The following is a 24,649-nucleotide window of genomic DNA, read 5'->3' as shown; positions in this document are numbered from 1 at the left end:
CCCACAAAACGTTATTCTAGAACTCTGCTCTTCCAGTCTGGCAAGTCGATATTATATAATTCCGCTCATCGTCTCTAAAAGGAGGACAAATGTGCGTCCGGCTTGATGCTGCGCCGGATGCCGGACAAGACATTGAAAAGACAGACGGTCCGGCCACCCTAGTCCAGGGTGTACCCCGCCTCTCGCCCATAGTCAGCTGGGATAGGCTCCAGCTTGCCTGTGACCCTGCACTGGATAAGCGGCTACAGATAATGGATGGACAAACTCAACCTGGATGGAATATTACAGCATATGAACCATTGAATTGTATAGCATCATTTATTGATGTAGAATACATCACTGCGTTGTCTAATGACAGTGATACCAATAATGATACATCAATCGCAGTTAAGAATACATATTTATTCCTTTCCTTGACACAGCATGCCATGCGACTCTGACTGGTGGACAGCAGTGAACCAGTGCTTTCACATCGTTACTATATATACACATATACTGTAGTTATGATTGATTGAATGTTATCAGACATAAGAACTAATTATCAAGCCGCAGTCGTTAATTATCTACAACTAAGCAAAGATGCTCATAATTGCTACTGCGTAATTATGTTTACGTAAGTGTGCAGAGTAAAATTGTTCAGGTTAAAAAAAAAAAATTCTGGAAAATGTGAGTAAATAATCCTGTTATTTTTCAAAAAGCAAATTAAAAATAGAAGAAGCATACAGAGCTTAGAGCTGAACCTACACATCACATGAATACAGAATGGATGTGAATAAAGAGAGAATGAAAGAACTCACAGCTCTAAAATTATGGTACAATCTACTACTGACTGCTATTTTCAAAATGAAGAGAGGTGAAAGGTTCCAACAAAAAGATTCTTTATTTACAAAACCCCCACAGTAAATCTCACAAACATCTACTGAGAGCAGCCCATCCATCAACAATAAGTAACTTGATCTAAATAAAACAAAACAACCACATTTAAAAAAAAAAGCAAATAAAACGGGTTCAGTGGCTCCTCTATTTCACTCCCATAACCGCTTCAGATCAGATCAGCCACTGGAAAAAAAGAGACAGTATACATCACAAAATGAACAGGCAAGTATTAAAGAAAAGCTTAGCGTTTAGACTAGCCAGACACACACACCAGAAATCAGTTTAAATGTATACAGGAAGTGCATTAATCATACCGTTCATTGGCATTTCATCAATCTGTGTGGAATAGTACTGTTCGATATCACGGAGGATGCGGATGTCGTCGTTCTTTACAAAGTTGATTGCCACACCCTTCCGGCCATAACGACCTGATCGTCCAATTCTGGAGAGAGAGAAACATCCGTTACACTCCAGGTTTGCACTTCATTCATTATACTCTATCGATTCTTGCAATACAGAAGCCCATGATATTTCACCTCCTCTACATTAAACCTTCAATTAATAATACAGGGTCTCTCTCAAAAAAGTCTCCAGACACAAGGGAAATTAACACTTAAGCAAAATGTCTTCCAAAATTTTTCATTTTTCAATTTCCCCTATGTACAAAAACACTTGGAACACCCTTTAATTTAGTTTAAAAATTTAAATCCATGTCCAGATTTCTGTAAATATGCTTTGTAACCATGTTCATTAAGTGCTATAAATGTTATCGGAAAAAGCACATCAAAATTTTCTTCTTATACCACAGCAATTTGCCAATAATCATTTTTTATTAATTAAACATCAATTTATAGTTACTTTTAACGTTGTGCAGTGTCAGTCAAGCAAGTTAGTTCTTGTTCTCACTTGGGTTAATGGCAGTTGTAAACAGTTGTTCTTACACCAGGACATTTCCACCCCCCCACAAAAGTTAAGAAGGGGGAGACGACACACCCCACACACAGCTTGTCCCGTTATAGAGAAACTGCAAAGCCTTCTGCCCTGCAAACTTTTTCATGTCAGAAAACTAAATATTTTACTGTTAAAAAGCACAGATCCTGAAGACTCCTTCCAAAAATGCTAAGTAAATATCACAGGAAATTTCACCATGCTTTTAATCTACTTTTGTGAAGCATTCACTATACAATTCCCTGAATAAACTGTTACGATAGAAATAACACATTAGAATAAGCACACGGATATATAGCTGTGATTTTAAACGTAGTGGTGCTTGAAAGTTTGTGAGTCCTTTAGAATGTTCTATATTTCTGCATAAATAAACATCAGATTTTCACACAAGTCCTAAAAGTAGATAAAGAGAACCCAGTTAAACAAATGAGATAAAAATATTATACTTGGTCATTTATTTATTGAGGAAAACGATCCAATATTATACATCTGAGAGTGGCAAAAGTATGTGAACCTCTAGGATTAACAGTTAATTTGAAGGTGAAATTAGAGTCCGGTGTTTTCAATCAATGGGATGACAATCAGGTGTGAGTGGGCACCCTGTTTTATTTAAAGAACAGGGATCTATCAAAGTCTGATCTTCATAACACACATTTGTGGAAATGTATCATGGCACAAACAAAGGAGATTTCTGAGGACCTCAGAAAAAGCGTTGTTGATGCTCATCAGGCTGGAAAAGGTTACAAAACCATCTATGGACCCTTTTCACGTGACGTCACGACAAACGCAGCCACCATTTTGGACGTGTACTACCAGTAGTTTACCACAGCCAGCATTGAGGAACGGCAGCAAAGAAAGTGTTTATTTTCAGCAAGACTTCCATCATACCACTATATTGTTGTGCACCTGGATGTAGTAACCATCAACAAACAAGGCAAGGGTTATCATTTTATCGGTTCCCGGTAGATGCTGACCGACGGAGAAGATGGATAGCGGCATACCAACGCTTGTGTAGTGACCACTTTGTTGGAGGTAAGACGAATAAAATTAGCCAGAAAAGGCATTACATTGCTGTTAACATTCTGTGGCAGCGAGTGTGTAACCAAATAGGCTAAAATAACCCATTGTAACCTCTTTGTTCTTCTGTAGTAGCTATTAGCTAACGACATTAGCTAGCGTTGTGTTCCTTTGCTGTTGGTAGACTGTAGGACAGATCAGAGGCAGTGTCCTACAAACAGCGCTTAATTTGAGGGGGAGCAAGCCGGAGCGCGCTCCGGAACCTTGGGCGTTGGCTCCGGCAGCTATTTACACTGGATCCGGTGATCCGACACCTCTCTTGACTATGTAACAAAAAAATAATAATAATAATAATTAAATAAAAAAATGCAAGTTTATTTAGTGTTAATGTCTGATTTTGATATCTGTCTTGTTGGTGATTTCTCTCATGAAACGACATCCACAAAATATCTGCAGATGAACTTAATTTGCAGTGTTATTACAAAACATGCCCAGAAGCGCAGCGCCACGCCCCCCTCCCCCCCTCTTTTTTTCCGCACCGGAGCCGCTCATCCTCTGCGCTCCGGGACCTCCCACTTTACAAATTAAGCACTGCCTACAAAAAAAAGTGTTCAAAACAAGAGGAACATGTATTTGTCTCTTAAATCCAGGCCGTTCCCTGTAATCTGTAACAACGGTTGGAGAAAGTAATGGCAAATAGTGAGTGCATAAACCATAGAAGGTAAACTGTACACAGCGCCAGGGCAGTGTGATGGTATGTCTACTTTTAGATTGTGTTAGCTTATCAATGAACACACTCGTCACTCGACGAGTTTCACGTCTTTACGACGGATACTTAAATGTGTGTTAGGTATTATTGTTGCAGTCTAAGCAGTCATTGTAGCAGCTAGATGAGCGAGAACCGAAAGGGTCTATGCCATAAACCGTTATTTCTGTACGGCGTTGCTAATGTGTCGTTACTGTTGTTATTTCTCCCTCTGCTCGCCTGTAAATGCCCTACGTCGCTGGATAGCGAAGGTGTTTTCTGCATCTCGCTCCTTTTTCTTGCATGTTCTCCGTTTGTCGCCTTCCTCGCATTCAAACCAATTCGAGCCGAAGTCCGCTACATGTCCAAAATGGTGGTCGCGTTTACGAAGGTCACGTGACTGAAAAGGGTCTATAAAGAGTTTGGACTCCACCAATCCACAGTCAGACAGATTGTGTACAAATGGAGGAAATTCAAGACAATTGTTACCCTCCCCAGGAGTGGTCGACCAACAAAGATCACTCCAAGAGCAAGGCGTGTAATAGTTGACGAGGTTACAAAGGACCCCAGGGTAACTTCTAAGCAACTGAAGGCTGCTCTCACATTGGCTAATGTTCATGAGTCCACCATCAGGAGAACACTGTACAACAATGGTGTGCATGGCAAGGCTGCAAGGAGAAAGCCACTGCTCTCCAAAAAGAACATTGCTGCTCGTCTGCAGTTTGCTAAAGATCACGTGGACAAGCCAGAATGCTATTGGAAAAATGTTTTGTGGACGGATGAGACCAAAATAGAACTTTTTGGTTTAAACGAGAAGGGTTATGTTTGGAGAAAGGAAAACACTGCATTCCAGCATAAGAACCTTATCCCATCTGTGAAACGTGGTAGTCGTATCATGGTTTGGGCCTGTTTTTCTACATCTGGGCTAAGATGACTTGCCATCATTGATGGAACAATGAATTCTGAATTATACCAGCCAATTTTAAAGGAAAATGTCAGGACATCTGTCCATGAACCAAACCAAAAAGTTCTATTTTGGTCTCATCCATCCACAAAACATTTTTCCAATAGCATTCTGGCTTGTCCACGTGATCTTTAGCTCTCAAGAGAAGGTGGGTCATGCAGCAAGACAACGACCCTAAGCACACAAGTCGTTCTACCAAAGAATGGTTAAAGAAGAATAAGAAGTTAATGTTTTGGAACAGCCAAGTCAAAGTCCTGACCTTAATCCAATCGAAATGTTGTGGAAGGACCTGAAGCGAGCAGTTCATGTGAGAAAACCCACCAACATCCCAGAGTTGAAGTTGTTCTGTACGGAGGAATGGGCTAAAATTCCTCCAAGCCGGTGTGCAGGACTGATCAACAATTACCGGAAACTGTTTGGGCAGCACGGTGGTGTAGTGGTTAGCATGGTCGCCTCACAGCAAGAAGGTTCTGGGTTCGATGCCAGCGGGGGCTTTTCTGTGTGGAGTTTGCATGTTCTCCCCGTGTCTGCGTGGGTTTCCTCCAGGTGCTCCGGTTTCCCCCCCCACAGTCCAAAGACATGCAGTTAGGTTGACGTGGGGCGGCCTTGGGCTGAGGTGCCCTTGAGCAAGGTACCTGACCCCTGACTGATCCCCGGGCGCTGTGTGTGGCTGCCCACTGCTTCAGATGGGTTAAATGCAGAGGATGAATTTCACTGTGCTTGAAGTGTGCATGTGACAAAGGTTTCTTCTTCTTAAATGTTTAGCTGCAGTTATTGCTGCACAAGGGGGTCACACCAGATACTGAAAGCAAAGGTTCACATACTTTTGCTACTCACGGATATGTAACATTGGATCATTTTCCTCAATAAATAAATGACCAAATATAATGTTGTTGTCTTATTTGTTTAACTGGTTCTCTTTATCTACTTTTAAGACTTGTGTGAAAATCTGATGTTTTAGGTCATATTTACGAATAAATAAAGAAAATTCTAAAGGGTTCACAAACTTTCAAGCACCACTGTACACCAGGTACGACTGTCAGAGCTACTGTTAAAGATTAAATCAACACCTGCAAGCCAATCAGAATCCAGAATTCTACAGTGCTGTGGTACTATAAGAACAAGGTAATGGAAGCAGAAGAGCAGCAAGGTCTCCTGTTCTACAGGGTTTTATTCCTGTATTAAGAGTTCAAATAGTGTTTGATAAAGATGACTTCATACCTGTGAATGTACAACTCTCTGTTGTTGGGAAGGTCATAGTTGATAATCAGAGAGACCTGTGGCACGTCCAACCCTCTGGCCCACACGTCTGTAGAGATCAACACTCGGCTACAACACACGAACAAGAGAACTTTTATATTTTAGTAAAGGACTTTTCTACACTGCAAATTCAAAAACAAGTAAACCAAAGGAACTTGGGGCTGTAGGTCACAATGTCAGGAAGAAAGACATACTTGGATTAAAGTTTTTGGAGATTCAAACAAATGATCAAAGTTCTTTTATGAGAGCTAACTAATGTCTGATCATTTCACACTTCCATTTTGTACATTTTCAACAGTTTTCTGGACTGTTCTGTATTCGTGTATGGTATGAAACCCCATACACACAGCGCTCGCACCCTTGCCCTTAACTACATCGGTAATCTTAGAGGTACCAAAAACCAGTTAGACATAATGCCTTTGGTGGGGAGTTAAAAAAAATCACGCCTTACTTTCATTATACCTTAAAAGTAAATAAATTTTCAAAACACATTACCAAGTTGTGATGTGATACTAATTTTCATTAAAAACAGGATGAAAACAGAAGGGGGGGAAAAAAAATGAGTACTGTATGTAATATGTAAACGTTTGGTCCTAGAGTCAGTCATGATGGAACAGATGCATAAAGGCACTACAGTGGGAATCAGCAGCTCAGTTGTTCAGGTTGATGTATTCAGGGATGAGAGTGCATGTTGAGAAAAAAATCTGAAAAGTAGCAGGGGGGGGGCCCACAGGTCCCCGGTGGGGTCCAGGGGCAACGTCTTGGTGATGGACCAGGGGGCGAAGCTGATGGATTTTGGCGATTTAAACACCCAAAACCCATTAATTTTAGCAATGAAATATATGTATTTTTCTCGAAGTTGATATCCCAATTCAACATGCCATCAACTGAAACTTTTGTATCATGACAAGTGTTCTTTCTTAAATATCATATCCCACCTTGTTTGACTTTTTCAGCATGTTCAGTGCAACCTTTTAGGTTTTGGAACAACAGACCCATTACCTGGCTCCAGATCGGAACTCCTTCATAATGGACTCTCTCTCTTTCTGTGGCATGTCTCCATGCATCGAGGACACAGTGAAGTTTGCCTCCCTCATTTTTTCAGTCAGCCAGTCCACCTACATGGAATCGTTGTGGGAATAAGGATTAAACATGGTAGGCCATATTATATATATTTTTTTTTAAATCAATAAATAAAACTTTTTAATGCTGCTTTTTTAATTAAGTTAAGCAATATGGCAACTGCCAATGGACTTGAGGGATGGTTTCCTCTCACTGTGAAACACTGGTGTTTTTTGGTTCCATGATGTACATGTTTCTTATCATAGCTCCCAAGTCAGTGCTGCTATGGGCCTGATGTTTTCGATTTAAACAAAAAACAAGCCAAAGCTGGTGTTTCTGCCTTCCTATTTAAGTACATCAGAGACTTTTAGTCCATCAAACAAGTGACAAATATTGTGAAGAGCAAAATTCAAGAAGCTATTTGATATACACTAGTTGCCAAGTCATGTACGGGACAGATTCATTTCATACACAAGCCCTTTAGAATTTTTTATTTAAGCAACCCTCCAAATTACATTTGTGGTCAAACGAGGGTTATACATAGATTCTGCAAGCTTCTGGGTATATGTAGTGTCAATTCTATCACTGTGTGGCTCTGCCAATAAATTAACGGGGGAAAAAGGCAACAAGTTATTCATAATTCCCCCAAATTACCAACAGAGCGAGTTGAGTGGCACAAGGCTGTCAGTATGAGCACAGCATTATGTTTATGAACACGGTACTGACCTTTCGCTTGGTGTTGCAGAAGATGACCGCTTGTGTGATGGTCAGCGTGTCGTAGAGGTCACACAGTGTGTCGAACTTCCACTCTTCTCTCTCCACAGCCACAAAGAACTGCTTAATGCCCTCCAGTGTTAACTCATCACTGCACAGAGCAAAATTTACATTATTCTTCTCAACTAAGAAAGTAGACAAAAACAAATAATAGAAATTAGAGGTGGACAATATAACAAAAACATACGAAGGCAGCAGTCCTTTGTATACAGTTTGCATCAGAAAATATAGGTGTGCTCACAAATTGCCAGTATTTCGTGAACTAATGGATTTTTCTATACAATTTTAAAAACTACTTATTTATAAAATTAGGTATTTGATGCTGAAAAGGTGAATTTTTTTTTAATCTGTAAAAATTAACACTCAAATATAAGCTGCTTCCAGTCAATTTGTATTCACTTATTTTTAATTAATTTTGTTAATTTAATAAAAAGATGATGACAGCCTTAATATCTCAGGGAAAAAAACTGACAATTTTATTGTCATATTTCCCAACCTAAAGTACTGGAATACTGACAATGCTTCTCCACTCAGATGAACTCATTTTACGGATACTCTGAAACTTCCTACTGATGCTCATATTCAGCAGTGAAAGCTCTGGATTATGAACAATTTCAGAATCAATGGCATAAGGACACTGATTAAAGCCAAGAGACAGAAGACAACTATGAGCAATTATGCTATATGTAACCTCTGAAAACAAAATTTTACCAGTACCACAGACAATACAGAATGCAACTGTGACAATTTCAACTGTGCACAACTTCAATCTCAATCTTTTCTGTGTTCTGCTTTTGTATGGAAACATGCCTATAGCTTAGGCCTAATGGTAAGTACTATACTCTTCCTTACCGTTTGACCAGGATGCGGATGGGGTCTGTCATGAATTTGTTTGTCATCTCCAGGATCTCATGTGGCAGCGTGGCACTGATCAGAACCACCTGAGTTGCAGGAGGCAGGTATCGGTACACATCATAAATCTGCTCCTTAAAACCTGCACACAAGGATTAGACAAAATCTGAAGGAAAGAAGAAAGGGGGAAAAGGGGGAGCAGCCCACAGGTCTATACACGGCACCAATGAAAAGTTTGGACACATCTAATTCAACGTTTTTTTTTCTCTATTTTTATTAACTAAAAGACACTTCATGTCTTAAAGTAAAGATGGATGTCGTTGCTCTTTACTTAGCTGAACGGTTCATGATATAATATGGATTACTACAGTTGTGAAATTGGGCTATTTACTGTATGTTTATTGTTTACTGTTTAAGACCATCAAACGCGTTAAGGCAGCAAGCAATTCTACTAATTAACTTTTGACAAGACTAAACTACGAGGCATACTTTTTAACCACATATGTTCCATGTTATTTCATAGTTCTGATGTCTTCAGTCTTGTTCTACAACGTAGAAAATAGTTAAAATACAGAAAAACCTGAATAAGTAGGTGTCCCCAAACTTTTGAGTGGTACTGTAGGTGTATGTATATACAAATAAAAATCCCCCCCCCCAATCTCAGTCGAATCTTCTGTCTGAAACAAGCTGACCTTTGTTTAGCATTTCATCAGCTTCATCCAGAACCAGCATCTTGATGGCACGTGTCCTCAGACTTCTCCGACGGATCATATCTGCAGGAGGACGTGAAAGTGTTCATACTCACCACCTTGAGTCAAACTACATCATAACCAATTAATAGTACAATAAATATAAACAATTACCAAACACTCTGCCAGGGGTTCCTGCTACAACATGCTGACCGTAGTCAAGCTTCCTGATGTCCTCACCCACATTCGTGCCACCGATACAGGCATGGCACTGGACATTCATGTAGTCACCCAGAGCAAGAAGAACCTTTAAAACAGGATCAAAATTAAACAATGCTGCATGAGAAAGCCCTTCGGTGAATCTGAGACATCTTCTGATACATAACATTAACAATTAATATATTTAAAACTATTTACCTTTTGAATTTGCCCAGCTAACTCTCTCGTTGGAGCCAAAATTAGCGCCTGGGTCTCACGAACCTATTCATTAAGGAGAATACAAAGTGAGCAACAGATAAAGCAGTGTATATGAGTGTCACATAAGTGGAAGACTACAGTGAAGCAGGACATCATGTTCAGCTACCTGAATATCCAGACACTGCAGCACTGATACACAAAACGTGGCTGTTTTACCAGTACCAGACTGTGACCTGAAGGGGAAAAATCAGTTTCTTGAGAAGAAGCAGAAGTTTGCATCCCCATACTTCAAAATGATGAGGCCAGTAAGACATTTAATGCAAATTAAATCAAGCAACAAAATGGTGGAGGAAGAAAAAAAAAAATCAATGTGCACCAAGATATTAATAGTAAAACTCTCTAAATATTTTTCAATGGGATATAAATGCAGACTTTTATTCCAGTTGCCTCTAAGGATCTTCTGATGTTTATGAATATCTTCAGTGGTTACTTTTCCTCAGATTTTTGCCATTGCGGTTTCTTGATTTCAATTTTTTTTTTTAATTGCTTGCTAATAATCTTAGTACTGACAAATGCTAGTGCTGTACATTTAGGCTGTATGGTGCAAGGTGTTTAAAATGGAAATTACAAATAAAAGAAGAGTGAATTCTAGTTAAAGCCGATGTACATTTGAAGCGTAGAAAGCATTACTTATGAGGGTACTTCAAAAGGTTCTCGGCCTCACCTCCCGTTTTGGGGCATAACTGCATACTATAAAGCCTTATATCACTGTCCACAAAAACTCAAATGAAAGAAGCAATCAAAGAAAAAAGGAAAGGAAAACTTCGAGGTGGCATGCTGTTGCTCCAGGACAATGTGCCCGTCCACACAGCACAGGTGGCAGGGGCAGAAGCAGCCAAATGTGGCTCTGAACTGCTGCCCTATGCTCCTTACTCACCCGACCTGGCACTGTCTGACTTGTCTGTTTAGCAAACTGAAATCCCACTTGCGTGTTCGCCATTATCAGGGTGATGAAGTAGTCATCCATGCTATTGAGGAGTATCTGGAGGATCAAGATGTGACCACCTTCCACAAAAGAATAGCGAAGCTTGAACATCGGTGGACCAAGTGCATTGAAGTTAAAGGAGACGGTGTTATAAAATAATGCAAGAACAAGCTTTCTCCTGTGACACTTTCCGAGTGAGGCCGAGAACTTTTTGAAGTCCCCTCGTATACCCATATGAAGTGTAGAAAATTATTTCTCATTTCAGAACTGGCAAAATACAGTAAACCAGGTACATCAGAATACAACGGCGCTGGAGTTGAAAATAAACTGAAGAACTCACTGAGCAATGACATCTCTCCCTTTTATAATCTGCTTAATGGCTCTTTGCTGGATAGCTGATGGTTTCTCAAAACCTAAACAAAAAGCACAAGTTTATGTTTTTAGATTAGCTCTCAGAAAAACAGGTGAACATGTATTTAATCGTTGTGACAAGAAACCAAAAATGTAGCACACAAATAACTAAAATGTTTAAGCCTTTGGAACCTGTTTATGCTAAATGACCAGAAACAGTGGAGAAAATCCACAATTATATTTTTACACCTGCAGTTTTCATTGAAGAACATACGAACGGACACACAGGCAGTAAACACACAATAATATTTAGCTGCTGCTTTAACAGTCGGGTTGTAGCGGTGTTTAGCTCGGATAACTACATCAGAATGAAAACTACATACTAGTGCATCTCAAAAAATTAGAATATCGTGAAAAAGTTCAACATTTTCCATCAGTTATTTAAGAAAGTGAAAAGGTTATATATTATAGACTCATTACACAAACTAAAATGTTTCAAGCATTTTTCTATTTTCATCAGTATGGCATACAGTACAAAAAGAAAAAAAACATCTCAAAATATTAGAATATTTCATTTCGAGTTTGAGTAAAACAGTATGAACAAGTAAGTAAGTAAGTAAGTATCTCTCGGTCTAGTTCAGTACACACAACCACAATCATGGGGAAGACTGCTGACTTGACTGTTGTCCAGAAGATGATCACTGATGCCCTCCACAAGGAGGGTAAGCCACAAAAGGTCATTGCTGAAAAGGGTGGCTGGAAAAGGTGCACAAGCAACAGGGATGGCCACAGTCTTGAGAGGATTGTCAAGAAAAGTTGATTCAAGAACTTGGGAGAGCTTCACAAGGAGTGGACTGAGGCTGGTGTCAGTGTATCAAGACCCATCACGAACAGACATCTTCAAGAAAGGGGATACAACTTTCACATTCCTAATATCAAGCTACTCCTGAGCCAGAGGCCAAGTTTACATTAGACTGTATCTGTCTCGTTTTCTTCACGGATGCACTGTCCGTTTACATTAAAACGCCTGGAAACGCCGGGAAACGGGAATCCGCCAGGGTCCACGTATTCAATCCAGATTGTGTCTGATCCGGTGCTGTGTAAACATTGAGAATACGCGGATACGCTGTGCTGAGCTCTAGCTGGCGTCGTCATTGGACAACGTCACTGTGACAGCCACCTTCCTGATTCGCTGGCGTTGGTCATGTGACGCGACTGCTGAAAAACGGCGCGGACTTCCGCCTTGTATCACCTTTCATTAAAGAGTATAAAAGTATGAAAATATTGCAAATACTGATGCAAATACTGCCCATTGTGTAGTTATGATGGTCTTTAGGCTTGCCATCCTTCCACTTGCAAGTGGTAAGTGACTTGCACACAGAGGCTCAGTCCCGAATCACTGCTCGTGCACTACACTCGCGCGCTCTGTGAGCTGCGCAGGGCCTGAGTGCGCACCCTCCAGAGGGCACTCGCTGTTCAGGGCGGAGTGATTTGGAGCGCAGCCGCTGAGGAGGAAGCGATGAGCTGCACTGACACATTTCAACTTACGTGCCGAATTAGTCATGTAATTAGCGTATCCGTGTATTGGCGTTGCTGTGTGCACGCGAATCGTGTATTGGCGTTGCTGTGTGCACGCTAATCGTTTTTAAAAACGTTAATCTGATGATCCACTGATACGGTCTAATGTAAACCCCACCAGAGACAATGTCAGAAGTGTCTTATCTGGGCTAAGGAGAGAAAGAAATGGACTGTTGCTCAGTGGTCCAAAGTCCTCTTTTCAGATGAAAGTACATTTTGCATTTAATTTGGAAAATCACGGTTCTAGAGTCTGGAGGAAGAGTGGACAGGCACAGAATCCAAGGTGTTTGAAGCCCAGTGTGAAGTTTCCACAGTCTGTGATGATTTGGGATGCCATGTCATCTGCTGGTGTTGGTCCACTGTAGTTTATCAACTCCAAAGTCAACACAGCCATCTACCAGGAGATTTTAGAGCACTTCATGCTTCCATCTGCTGATGAGCTTTTTGGAGATGCTGATTTCCTTTTCCAGCAGGACTTAGCACCTACCCACAGTGCCAAAACTACTACCAAATGGTTTGCTGACCATGATATTACTGTGTTTGATTGGCCAGCCAACTTGCCTGACCTGAACCCCATAGAGAATCTATGGGGTATTGTCAAGAGGAAGACGAGAAACACCCGACCCAAAAATACAGATACGCTGAAGGCCACTATCAAAGCAACCTGGGCTTCAATAACACCTCAGCAGTGCCACAGACTGATCACCTCCATGCCACACCGCACTGATACAGTAATTCATGGTAAAGGAGCCCCAACCCAGTATTGAGTGTATAAATGAATATACTTTTCAGAAGTTGGACATTTCTGTATTGTAAATCCTTTTTTTGATTGATCTTAGGGAATATTCTAATAATTTGAGATACTGGATTTCTGATTTTCATAAGCTAAGCCATAATCATCAAAATTAAAACAAAAAAGGCTTTAAATATTTCACTTTACATGTAATGAATATAGAATACATGAAAGTTTACCTTTTTGAATTAAATTATGAAAAAAAGGAACTTTTTCATGGTATTCTAATTTTTTGAGATGCACTAGTATATACTCTCAAACCCCGCCTCGATGTCTAATGATCCAGCACTTGTCTGAATACGGCTGAGGAAAATAAACACGCCATCTTAACTTGCTAACTAGCCGAACTAGCAACGTCAGGTTTCAAACCGCAAACAATGTAGTTAACATCTTTCAGATGCATTCTTCTCATACAGATTTGTGAGATAAGCTATTTATTACCATTACACGACGGTAGAAGATAAGTTTTTATACAGCGTCCCTTCCCCAAAATAACGAAAAGTTAGCTAGCCCTGGAGTAGGCCCCAATCCTCGGACTGTACCGTAAGCGTAGATCCCGCGGAGCAGGTCCTCCCGCAGGCCCATCGTATCAAAAGTCGGCGTAACATCAACCTCTTCACTGGTCTCAAACTCCACTTTGGTCATATCTTCTTCCTTCAGGATTCTCTTCCTTCCACTTACAGGAGCCGCCGCCATGACTGTAAACCAAATCTGCTATCTGTAATAAATTAAATACTATAATATATATATGATATGATATAAAGCGCGCTAGTCAGCTCTAAACATGGAGAAGCCTGGAAAAAAAAAACCGCGTGCGTCGCGGAAGTGACGCAAAACGCATGCGACAACAATGAGAATGACGAACAAAATCTGAGACGATGTTGAACGATTCACTTTATAGATGTTTTGATGATAAATCCCTAGTTAAAATAAGACATTAATGCCTTAATATTAAAAATGTTTTTTACACCCACATTCTGCTTTAACTTTTTTCTGAGTCAAATACATCTCTGCCTTTTCCGATCACCTAATATCAGAGATCAGAGGTAGTACTGAGAGATAGATAGCTCAATCAGAGGTAAGATAAGATAGCCTTTTATTATCCCACAAGCGGAAATTTACATTGTTACATCAGCAATATATATATAACTACAAATTTAAAGATAAAAATTGCATAAATTAAATGGTTTGCAGATATATAGTTAACATAAGTGTAGTAGTATAAGATAGATAGATGGATCAGAGGTAGTAGTAGATCATCTGTCTTGAATAATTTTTATTCTCCTGGACATTTTATTTTTTGGGGCTCTGCTGTCTTTTCGGGGTTTTTAGGAAAGCAAGGAAAACGTTGACATGGTGAATGGGTTCTCCCATTGTTTGTTTGTTTGTTTATTTGGCCATAAACGTACAATAAAAAACGGAACAGGTGTGGCAGGGATGACACAAAAAAGCGTAAAAACTTGTTTCCATTGTGGTCCCTTATCACAGCAAATGGGCAGCCCTGCTGTAGTGAAAGTCTCCTTACAGGACGTCCAGTACTTTAGGCTATCCGAAATAAAACATCTCTGCAACTGATGTGTCCCAAACGTTGAAAGGCTGGGGGATTTACTTGAGTAATCATCAGTGAAGAACTTGCATTTTGCCCCATATGGAAGTCCAGTGGTGCAACATCTATGGTGTGCACAGACCATTCTAAACTTGGATTAAAGCAAGATTGAACATATGGTTAATAAATCAAATGAATCCTTGGGCAAATCTACAAAGAAGCCTTAAAATGCTTACACCTTTAGTAGATGTTCATCAGTTTATCTTCAGTAATTTCTTTACCCTGGTCAGAGTCATCATGGATCCAGAGCCTATCCCGCAAACACGCTGCAAATACACTCTGGATGACAAATCTATCCCAAACTATCACACACATTCACACCTAGTAACAGTTGAGCAAATTTAATCCACATATAAGCATGCTTTTAAGTGGGAGGAAATCCATATGAATAGAGGAAAATCGTGAAACTTCGCACTGAAAGTAACTTGAGCTCAGGGTCCAATCAGGGACCCTGGAGCTAAGATGGCACTGCTACCCACTGCACCACCATGCCTCCAAAAGTTGATACTAACAACCTAAACTCAAGGAGATACAAAGTGTGTTCAGAATAAAACCCTAAAACATAGGCACAAACTAAACCTCCACAGGATTTTGTACACTTCTAACACAGAACAAATTATTTTGTGATTGAATGCAATCACAAAATAATTGCAATAGGTAATTGCATTAGTGCCAGCTGTAGAGCTAATGCTGCCCTCCCAAAATAAGTTATTTCTATCCTAAGAGATTGACATTATTACACTGCAACCATCACGGTACTATACTTGATGCAAAGTAAGACATTTAGCCCATTGGTATACGATTCCCCTTCATATAACCCCTTTCCTAGAACAGGCATTAAATGTATACTTTTACATTAATATTGTACCTTATATTGCAATGCTTTTAGATTCTACTTTTATATTATTTTTTTTATTAACACCATCCTCTCATTTCACTTAAGTATATATAAACGTAGATTTCTAACTGCCTGTTGCGAAACTTTAACTGACAAAAGTTTCAGATATTTGACATGCACATACACACGCCATTCTACATAACCTTGGTGATTAAAAATCACTTGTCTTTAAATCAGAATAATTCTGGTTCATTTTTGGCTTTAATACAGAACAAAAGAATCAGAAGCAAAATCCCACTCAAGACTTAAGTTTATTGCAGGCCTAAAGAGCCATGCTGAAAACGCAGAGTCCGAGACAAGGTGGTTTTAATCTGTACAAAAACAAAGTCCCAGTTTACTGGTCCTTCATCTCCTTCAGTCTCTTGATGGCAGACTTGACTGTGACAGCAGATGTTGTGCTGTGGAAGAGAAGTAGAAATGCTTTAATAAAAAAGTAAGGACTTTATTACTTTTAAAATGCCATAAACCACATTAGACGAGATAAACAAAGCACATTCTTACTTGTATGTCCAGGCACCTCCAGCTACAGTTTTCATGCAGGACCCACAGTGCCAGATGCCAACAGCTCGTCTCTTCATCTTAGTCTAAAAGTGGAGGAGAAAAAAAAAAAAAAAAAATCATATCAGTAATGCTGTATATTCCAGGTTTGAATATTTTACTTACAATCCATTACACTGAAATATAATTTAAGACATGATAGGAAAGTCAAAAGCATTCATTTTTATTCGATCACTCCTGGTAGTAGATACAAAAGATGTTTAACTTGAGTCTTGCCTTTGTATTGCACTATATACTCAAATTCAGACTGTAGTATTGTATGAGCAGATGACTAAAGAGGCATACAATTACAAAAGTTACAAAAATATTCCAAAGGCACACTGCAAGAGCCTCAACAAGAACCAAGCTGTAAATACTGCATGCAGACCATAAGCTGTGCATAGCAAAGCTTGATGTAAACCTTCCAGAACATATATCCTCTGAAAAGTGGACCCAAGGTAGTAACAAAACCCAAGGCAAAAACAAATTTAGTTTAAAAAGACCAAATCTTGTTTTTGTGCATCTTCCCGGTGACGAGTGAAAAAAATTATTTGGCAGTTGATGATCTGAACGCTTTTCATACAGTTTCCGTGTGTGTCCTTTTGTTTTGATATGGTCGACCAGGGCAACACAACCACGATCAGCATAGTTAGTCTCTGCATCACACAAGATGCACCTGCAATTACCAGCAATGTCAACTTTCCAGTAATATTCCCCCACAGTGGTGTCCATTTCTTTATCATTATAAACAACTCAATGGTTTTGAGCACCATTCCCAATTCCATTTCACTCTGCACCCACTATCAACTTCCCTTGCTAAGTTTTCTTCTTTTCGATCAATAAATTTTTGCCATTGTTCAAAATATTCGCTTTCTAACTTCGAAATGTGGTTACCATGTTGTAAAAAAGCAAGAACGAGCTACAATATATTCACGTCACCGATTGGCTACATTACTACTGCTTGACACATTTTCTTCCAATCACGAACCTAGTTACACACACACACAATCGGAGTCAAGGTCAGTCCGTAAAACACGAAATGGGACACAGAATCAGATGCAAAATAGCAAATATTACGTTTGCACATTTACCGCAAGTCAACACCTCTCCCGATTTTTGAGCATTTTGGCATTTCACAAAATTTTCTAAATGTATTCAAACCCGCGAATTTTCACTGATCCGCGACCAAATAGCATGCCTGTATGCTGTGATAGTAACCAACACAAAAACATTCACAGGGACATAGGATAAGAATAAAGCATACCACCATTACACCTACTTCTGGCTTCGCCACTAATAGAGATCTTGCAGTCACGTGACCGGAAAGTACACAACCGCCAACTTGTCGGTCAAAAACACCGCTGAATACTGCTGCACTCGTGTACAGAATGGATCAATTTCAACCGACGGACTACACGGCTCATTTTTCTAATGAACAGATAACTAGATACATATCTAAAATAAACGATCTACAGATTTGTGACCCTTATGGCTTTCCGGACAGAGTTTTCACGACCGGATTTTGAACTGTCAGCGGAATACCCGGACGTGTATAATTACCTCATTAACTTTCCCTCGCTGTTCAGTGGTGAAGCACTGCATGCTTATAAATCTCTGGACAGTTATCTTTACAGAAATTCAGGATTTGTCAGCGACTCAGATGTGGCATCTTGTAAACAAGAATCCTCATTGGATGGGTAAGTCACTTAAGTATTGAGTATAGCACTGACCAGCCGATTATAGAATAGAATAAGGTAATTCCAGCTCGTCCGTCTTGTTTACATGGATCTGGTGTTGGAGAGGTAGAGGCTTGGCAGTGGAGATTTGAGTGGCTGTTTTCTGAGCTTAGTCAACAGGCCGGCTCTGCCTGCAGCCTTGCTTTTGCTTCCGCTCCCGGCACCGCCTCCTTCGCTTTGCTTCCGATAACAATCCACGGAGACCCCGCTGGTCTCGCTATCTCGTCCGGAATGTTTTTTTTTTCTCTCGTCCGGAATGTTGTGCATGCGATGGAAATCGCTACAAACCGTCATTTTCTGCTGGAAACCAATGTACAGTAAGTCCATACGGTTGTAGTGGATATTGAAGTCTGGTACAGACGAACAACACGCAAAAATACACACAAAAAACATAAAAAAACGTGCACAGGTAGGGAGAGCTTGTAGCCGCAGCCGTTGTAGTAGAATTGTATATAGTAGGGTTTTCCAGAAGAAAAGGTAGAAGTAGAACCAGAAGTAGAAGGCGGAATATGGCGTTTGACCGACAAGATGGCGTCTGTCACAATCTGGATCGGCTGTGACGTCACATGCAAGTGCTCCATACTGGCTTCAAGACTAGTCAAAAATACCAGCATGACTAAGGCCTGTCCACACGGCAACGGATTCAGGTGAATCCGATAAAATTGTTTATCGTTTCGGCCTGGCGTCCACACGGCACCGGCGTTTTGGGTGCCCTAAAACGATATTTTTTGAACGGTTTCCAGAGTGGAAAAATCTGGCAACGGCGCCGTTGTGAAGTCGTCTGGATGAGTAGAACGGATTTGTTTACGATGACGTCACAACCACATGACTAGAACAAGCAGCACTCATTCACGCCGGGTAGAAGAAGGGGTTTATGCGCATGCGTCCTACTTCTATTGTTCTGGTGTCTCCGATGGGACCGTCTTACAGCGCACGTAGAGGTGTGGCATGTGTATTGCATCGTTTTCACCAAGTGTTGCGTTGCCATATGTACCTGATATTTTACTGATCCGTTGCCCATATGGACGCGATATTTTTTTTTACCTGCTAAAAAAAAAAAAAAAAAAAAAAAAAAAAACTCATCGCCGTTGTCGTGTGGATGTAGCCTAAATGAGCCTATAATCACCACCACCAAAGTTTTCTGACTTCTAGGCAGAAACTAGGTTAAGCTTCAACTTTACAAGTTATAGGTATATTGATTGACTTGGAAAAAAAGTGCAAAAAAAAAAAAAAGCCAGAAAGAGTGATCTCAACAAACAGTTATGAACAATGTGTACCAGGTTGACAGTTTTTCCATCATAATTTGGGTAGTTGACTACAATCAGTTTCTATTCATCGATGCCCCCCCCCCCCCCAAAAAAAAACAAAAAAACACCCCACTTGAACACAAATCAAGCACTTATGACTTCACTCCTGCAAGTTGTAACTTCTGACGAGGACTGGAAGACTGCGTATAAGAGGACATCAGTATATATTGATACAGTGTGGGGAAATAAGGAATTTTAAGCAGACTAATCACAGGACAGCCAAGTTTGAAATGTTGTCTGTCTGTCCAAATTTCAGCCTGTCCAAACGACAGGCCAAAGGCCCAGAACAATGTGGCCGGGGGCCCAGGACCCACCTTAGGGACCCAGAAGCTGAAGGGCTTTAGATGCCCAGAGATGGCTTCTCAGCTATTTCCAGGCACATTTTTGTGATCATCAAGGGCCAAATTACACGAGACATTAGTTGCTAACTACACTACAAATTGAATAACTTACAAGGAAATGTCAGAAGATTCAAGATAAACATGCTGCAAGTTATACCCAAGAAAACAGTAGTACACACAGGTCAGCTCCATGTCTAGAAAAAAGTACGGGGAGCAAGGATGTTCCAGCTGGCTAAACTTATTGGTACTCATACATAGGTACTATTATAACACTCATGAAACATGTCAACAATCACTTTTTTTTTTTTAAATACCAAGTCTAAGAAATTTAGTAATTAACAATATAACTATTCTTACATACTGTTAAAATTGAGTACAAGATTCCAAGTAACTTTGTAACAAAATGACTTAAAACAACTCAGAACTAAACATGGTCATATCATTTGGCATTCAGACTAAAACCTCCTGGACTAGAACTTAGAAACCAGAAGAAAGTAAATCCTCTTAAAATATAAATGAACATCCTACAAAAGCACATGACTGTCATTCTTATTGTGAATGGAAAAACAAAACACTGTTTGGCACTTAAGATTATACTGTACTGCAAAGTTTCGTGTCAACTGAACTCAATCAACTGACTGGATCAATCAGATACGGTCAACCCTAAAACACTAGCTCGACTGCATTGCACAAACACAACAGTGAATACTGAGTGTATTATTGTCTTATTTAGCGTGCCACTCGGGGAGAGGGAGGTGCCTGTACATTTTAGTGGGGCTAGGACCTTCAGCTGCCGAGCTATGAAATTTTAAATCCCCGTGCACGCGAGCGGCTGGAGTCAGGGTTCATGCTAAAAGCTTCCCGCAAACCACACTCACTCCTGATGCCTCATTTCCCAGACTGTTGATACTCAGAGCACCCATATCAACCCATTGCATCAAAAATGGAAAAAACAGGATTGGTGAAGCCTGGATCAGTGCATTTAAAACTTCCATCCTGTTCCGGCCCTGCACAAGACATCCTGAGCTCTGACCATGGCATTACTGCAGGAGTCCTCTTTGGTCACTCACCTTGCCACAGAAGGAGCAGGTGTACTTGGCATGTTGGCTGATCTCAATCTTTTTCACCATCTTCCTAAGGGAGGCACCATAACGGGTACCGTATTTCCCAACAATTCCCACCTTCTTGGTGCGTTTGGCCTACAGACAGAAGATGCAAAAAAAACAGGAAAAAATGGCTTGCTTCTCTTCTTAAAGTCAGTCTGATAGCTGCAATATGGGTAAAGTGTGAATCTTATCTGTTTTATGTAGCTAGGTCAGTATCAAAAACTTGATGCTGACAGAGTTAGGGGATTTTACTCAGCTGATGCTGACTTTTTTTTTTAAGAAACTGAGTTTGAACAACTACAGTACACAGTTATTGTTTGTAATAAATAAAAGACACACAATGGAGTGTGCTGTTGTGTTGCAAGGTGATTACCAGTGCAAAGCATATCATATTCCTATGAAAAGGAATCCTTAAAGATTTAAAACTGTTATTACTATTTGTCAATAACATTTCCATATTTAACATTGTGGAAACCTTCGAGACAAGTTAGTTTGTTTGCAATACTACTTTCAGAGCTTGTTATTAATCCATCTCATTACAGAATTCAACAGCTCTGCGGTATAAAATAAAAATCTCTTTACCATTTAACCACTCAGCTGTCGAACCCTTCCTGTTAGCAAAGTGACCATAATGATCAGCCAACATACCTTTAAAATGGTACTTGGCTACATACTAAATTAAAATACTTCTGTTAAGTGTTCATTCATAAACACAAGGGAAAAAAGACCAAGTCGTCACTTCACCCAACAACCTTGCTAACTAGACTAGTATGCTAACTAGACTAGTATGCTAACTACACAGCTAATATTAACTTAGCAAACATTAGCGAACTAGCAAGCTAGCTATACCGCCGCTATAGACACATTCCAAACGTCGTACGGACTTAAAGAAATATTTATAATCATTTTTGCTTTTTATGAAAACGAAGCTTTATTTCGTGGTTCCAACGCCGCTCTAAACTCGGACCACCTCAAGCATAAGAGCTCTTCCAGCGGCAAATGTTTAAATACAAAATATCAACAGAAAGCCTATCTTTATTAAGAACTATTAGTCTGGAAACCTTTCGCACACTTTGTAGAACAGGTTAATGAATGAACGCGAAACATTTTCAACACGATGGATCAGATTTAGGTGGATTATTCCATAGGAGACAGTCACTCACCATTTTAGCTCAAGAGGTACGAAAGCAAAGAGGGAGGACTAAGTGCGCATGCGCGGTTTACCATCCACAACCGCGAGGAATTCTGGGATTTCGGAGGACCGACTAGTTAACAATGAATGATCCTGAAGAAATTCAGACCACTTTATAAAAATGGTATTAGACAGTGATGGGATAATGAAACTTTCTGAACCAATGAAGTGTCAAATCCAAATGAGTTGGAAAAAAGGGGTTTATTACGCGAAGCTTTGTTTAGCACAGTGCACGCTTTTTCTTTTGTGAATTTATGCTTCTTGGTTTTAGTGGTCTCTGATATACTTTCATATCTATTATAACTGTTAAAACATATAACAAATGAGTAAATATTCATTATGCAAATGCTCAATTCCCATTTTAAACCTATACACGTTTGATCATTTTATCCATTACCAATCAAGTACTCTATCACTTTGTAGTCCATCTGGACCATAATAATAATAATGAGGGTTTATTATACATGTTTTAGCACATAGTGAAATACATGTTTACATTACTGTAAAAAATTACAATAAAAATATATATTATGTTACATACATCTCATCTCATTATCTCTAGCCGCTTTATCCTTCTACAGGGTCGCAGGCAAGCTGGAGCCTATCCCAGCTGACTACGGGCGAAAGGCGGGGTACACCCTGGACAAGTCGCCAGGTCATCACAGGGCTGACACATAGACACAGACAACCATTCACACTCACATTCACACCTACGGTCAATTTAGAGTCACCAGTTAACCTAACCTGCATGTCTTTGGACTGTGGAGGAAACCGGAGCACCTGGAGGAAACCCACGCGGACACGGGGAGAACATGCAAACTCCGCACAGAAAGGCCCTCATCGGCCACGGGGCTCGAACCCGGACCTTCTTGCTGTGAGGCGACAGCGCTAACCACTACACCACCGTGCCGCCCAAAATAATTTAATTTAATTTTAAAATTTAGAATTTAAAAAGGCCATAGCCGGAAAAAAGCTCCGCTTGTACCTTTCAGTTCTACATCTCGGTAGGGAAATCCTGTCGTTATTTCGTAAAGACCGACCATGGATCTATGGTCAGTCTTTACGAAATAACGACAGGATTTCCCTACCATCACTGGTCAGATATTATTTGGCAGTGGTCCATTCCCACTACAGCAGTGTATGTTGCTACTATGAATGTTTCAGGTTAAGTCTTTGTTTGCCACATATACATTACAGCAGAGTGAAATTCTTTTCTTCACATATCCCAGTTTGTTTTGAAGTTTGGGGTCAGAGCACAGATACAGTGCCCTGCTTGGTGGAGCTTGAACTCCCAACCTTCTGATCAGTAACCCAGAACCTTCACCATTAATCCATCATTGCCCAAATTGATAGGTTCCAATGAAATGTGACCTCAAATGGCTGGATTCAGAGTGCTAACGTTTACACCATGGAACCACTGTGAAGTGAACTCAGTGCACGCTCATCCGAGCTGAGAATTGAACTTGGGATCGTCAAGCTGAGGCAGTGACGCTATTCACTACACTACCCGACCATGCTGTGACAGTGTTGCAGGATTTTTTTTTTAACACTTCACTTACTCTATTATAAATATTTATCTTGTTAGTCTACCTTAGGCCATGTAGCTAATTTTTTGCACAATTTGTATTAATAATCCCTAAGCTCTTGATCAGGATCACTTTCTGACCACAGGATTGGTTGGTTAGGTACTTTTGATTGATGGACTGTGTCTTCACCCTAACAGTGACAACAAAATGTTTAAAAACCCAGAAACACTGCTGTGCCTGATACCAGTGATACCAGTGGGGGGGAAAAAAAAAAAAATGTAAAAAAAAAAAAACCACCACACACACAAACAACTGTTGTGTGCTTGTTCACGTCGGTGGTTCTCAAAATGGGGTCCAGGTTCCTCCAGGGGTCCATGAAGCATAACCACAGTCTGTCATTTTCTAATTTTATGACAATGGTGGAAACCACAGCTTACAATAATAAAGTTATGCCTATAAATAAATGTCAGTTGGAATCTAAAATATTCTGTATGTGGAAATTTCATAAATAAATAACCTCTCTGGCTCCAATAAATAGCCAAAATATTACTGTACACATTAATTATGAATCTTTTTTTTTTGTAAAAACAAACCTGTACTGAGGGGATCTGTGATTTTTTTTTAAACAGTTAAAGGGACCCTGGCTGTAAAAAGCTTAACAACCCATGACAAATTCATGGGTTTAACAATCCATGACAAACAGTGCACATTTTTTTTTAACACTACCAAGTAGATGTGATGTGGATGAACCAAATAAATTAAATGAGCATATTTAACAAAATAATTGAATTAAGGCATAATTTAAACTGATGTAAATCAGGATTTGTCAGGTTCACGTCCACAAATCCTGCATACGATATATTTATTGAACCACTTAGTTTAAAACTAGCTATCATTTAGGTTAACTTACTTACGGTAGGTTTGTCTCTAAACCTGAGTAAGTTAACTCCGAATAAGGTGATAACTCTCCTAATAGAAGAGCCATACGGCTTCATTCTCCTAGCAAAACAAAGCCACGGGGCTTTTCAATGGTGAGGGTTACCACTTATTCAAAACCTCCTCAGGTTTGCCACTAAACCATGTGCTTGG

The 24,649-nt window shown here is 39.9% G+C and overlaps 2 protein-coding genes across 2 annotated transcripts; both read right to left on the bottom strand.

Moving 5' to 3' along the window:
* Positions 1-861: 861 nt before the first annotated feature.
* On the bottom strand, positions 862-14,131 carry eif4a3 (eukaryotic translation initiation factor 4A3). Its single transcript, XM_060941038.1, has 12 exons — positions 13,854-14,131; positions 10,930-11,002; positions 9,771-9,837; positions 9,605-9,667; positions 9,362-9,494; positions 9,191-9,271; positions 8,499-8,640; positions 7,599-7,737; positions 6,813-6,928; positions 5,772-5,879; positions 1,191-1,318; positions 862-1,059 (listed from the first exon to the last, which is right to left on the bottom strand). The coding sequence occupies exons 1-12, from the start codon at positions 14,005-14,007 to the stop codon at positions 1,043-1,045; spliced, it is 1,221 nt and encodes a 406-aa protein (XP_060797021.1). The 5' UTR covers positions 14,008-14,131; the 3' UTR covers positions 862-1,042.
* A 1,916-nt stretch (positions 14,132-16,047) lies between these two features.
* On the bottom strand, positions 16,048-22,076 carry rpl37a (ribosomal protein L37a). The gene is made up of 4 exons (XM_060940463.1): positions 22,006-22,076; positions 20,807-20,935; positions 16,317-16,399; positions 16,048-16,213 (listed from the first exon to the last, which is right to left on the bottom strand). Exons 1-4 carry the CDS (start codon positions 22,006-22,008, stop codon positions 16,150-16,152), a joined length of 279 nt encoding a protein of 92 aa, XP_060796446.1. The 5' UTR covers positions 22,009-22,076; the 3' UTR covers positions 16,048-16,149.
* Positions 22,077-24,649: the final 2,573 nt, after the last annotated feature.

This window comes from Neoarius graeffei, chromosome 15, assembly GCF_027579695.1.
Source record: "Neoarius graeffei isolate fNeoGra1 chromosome 15, fNeoGra1.pri, whole genome shotgun sequence".
NCBI lineage: Eukaryota > Metazoa > Chordata > Actinopteri > Siluriformes > Ariidae > Neoarius > Neoarius graeffei.
Note: the sequence above shows the minus strand (reverse complement) of the source record. Positions and strands in the feature narration are given on the sequence as shown.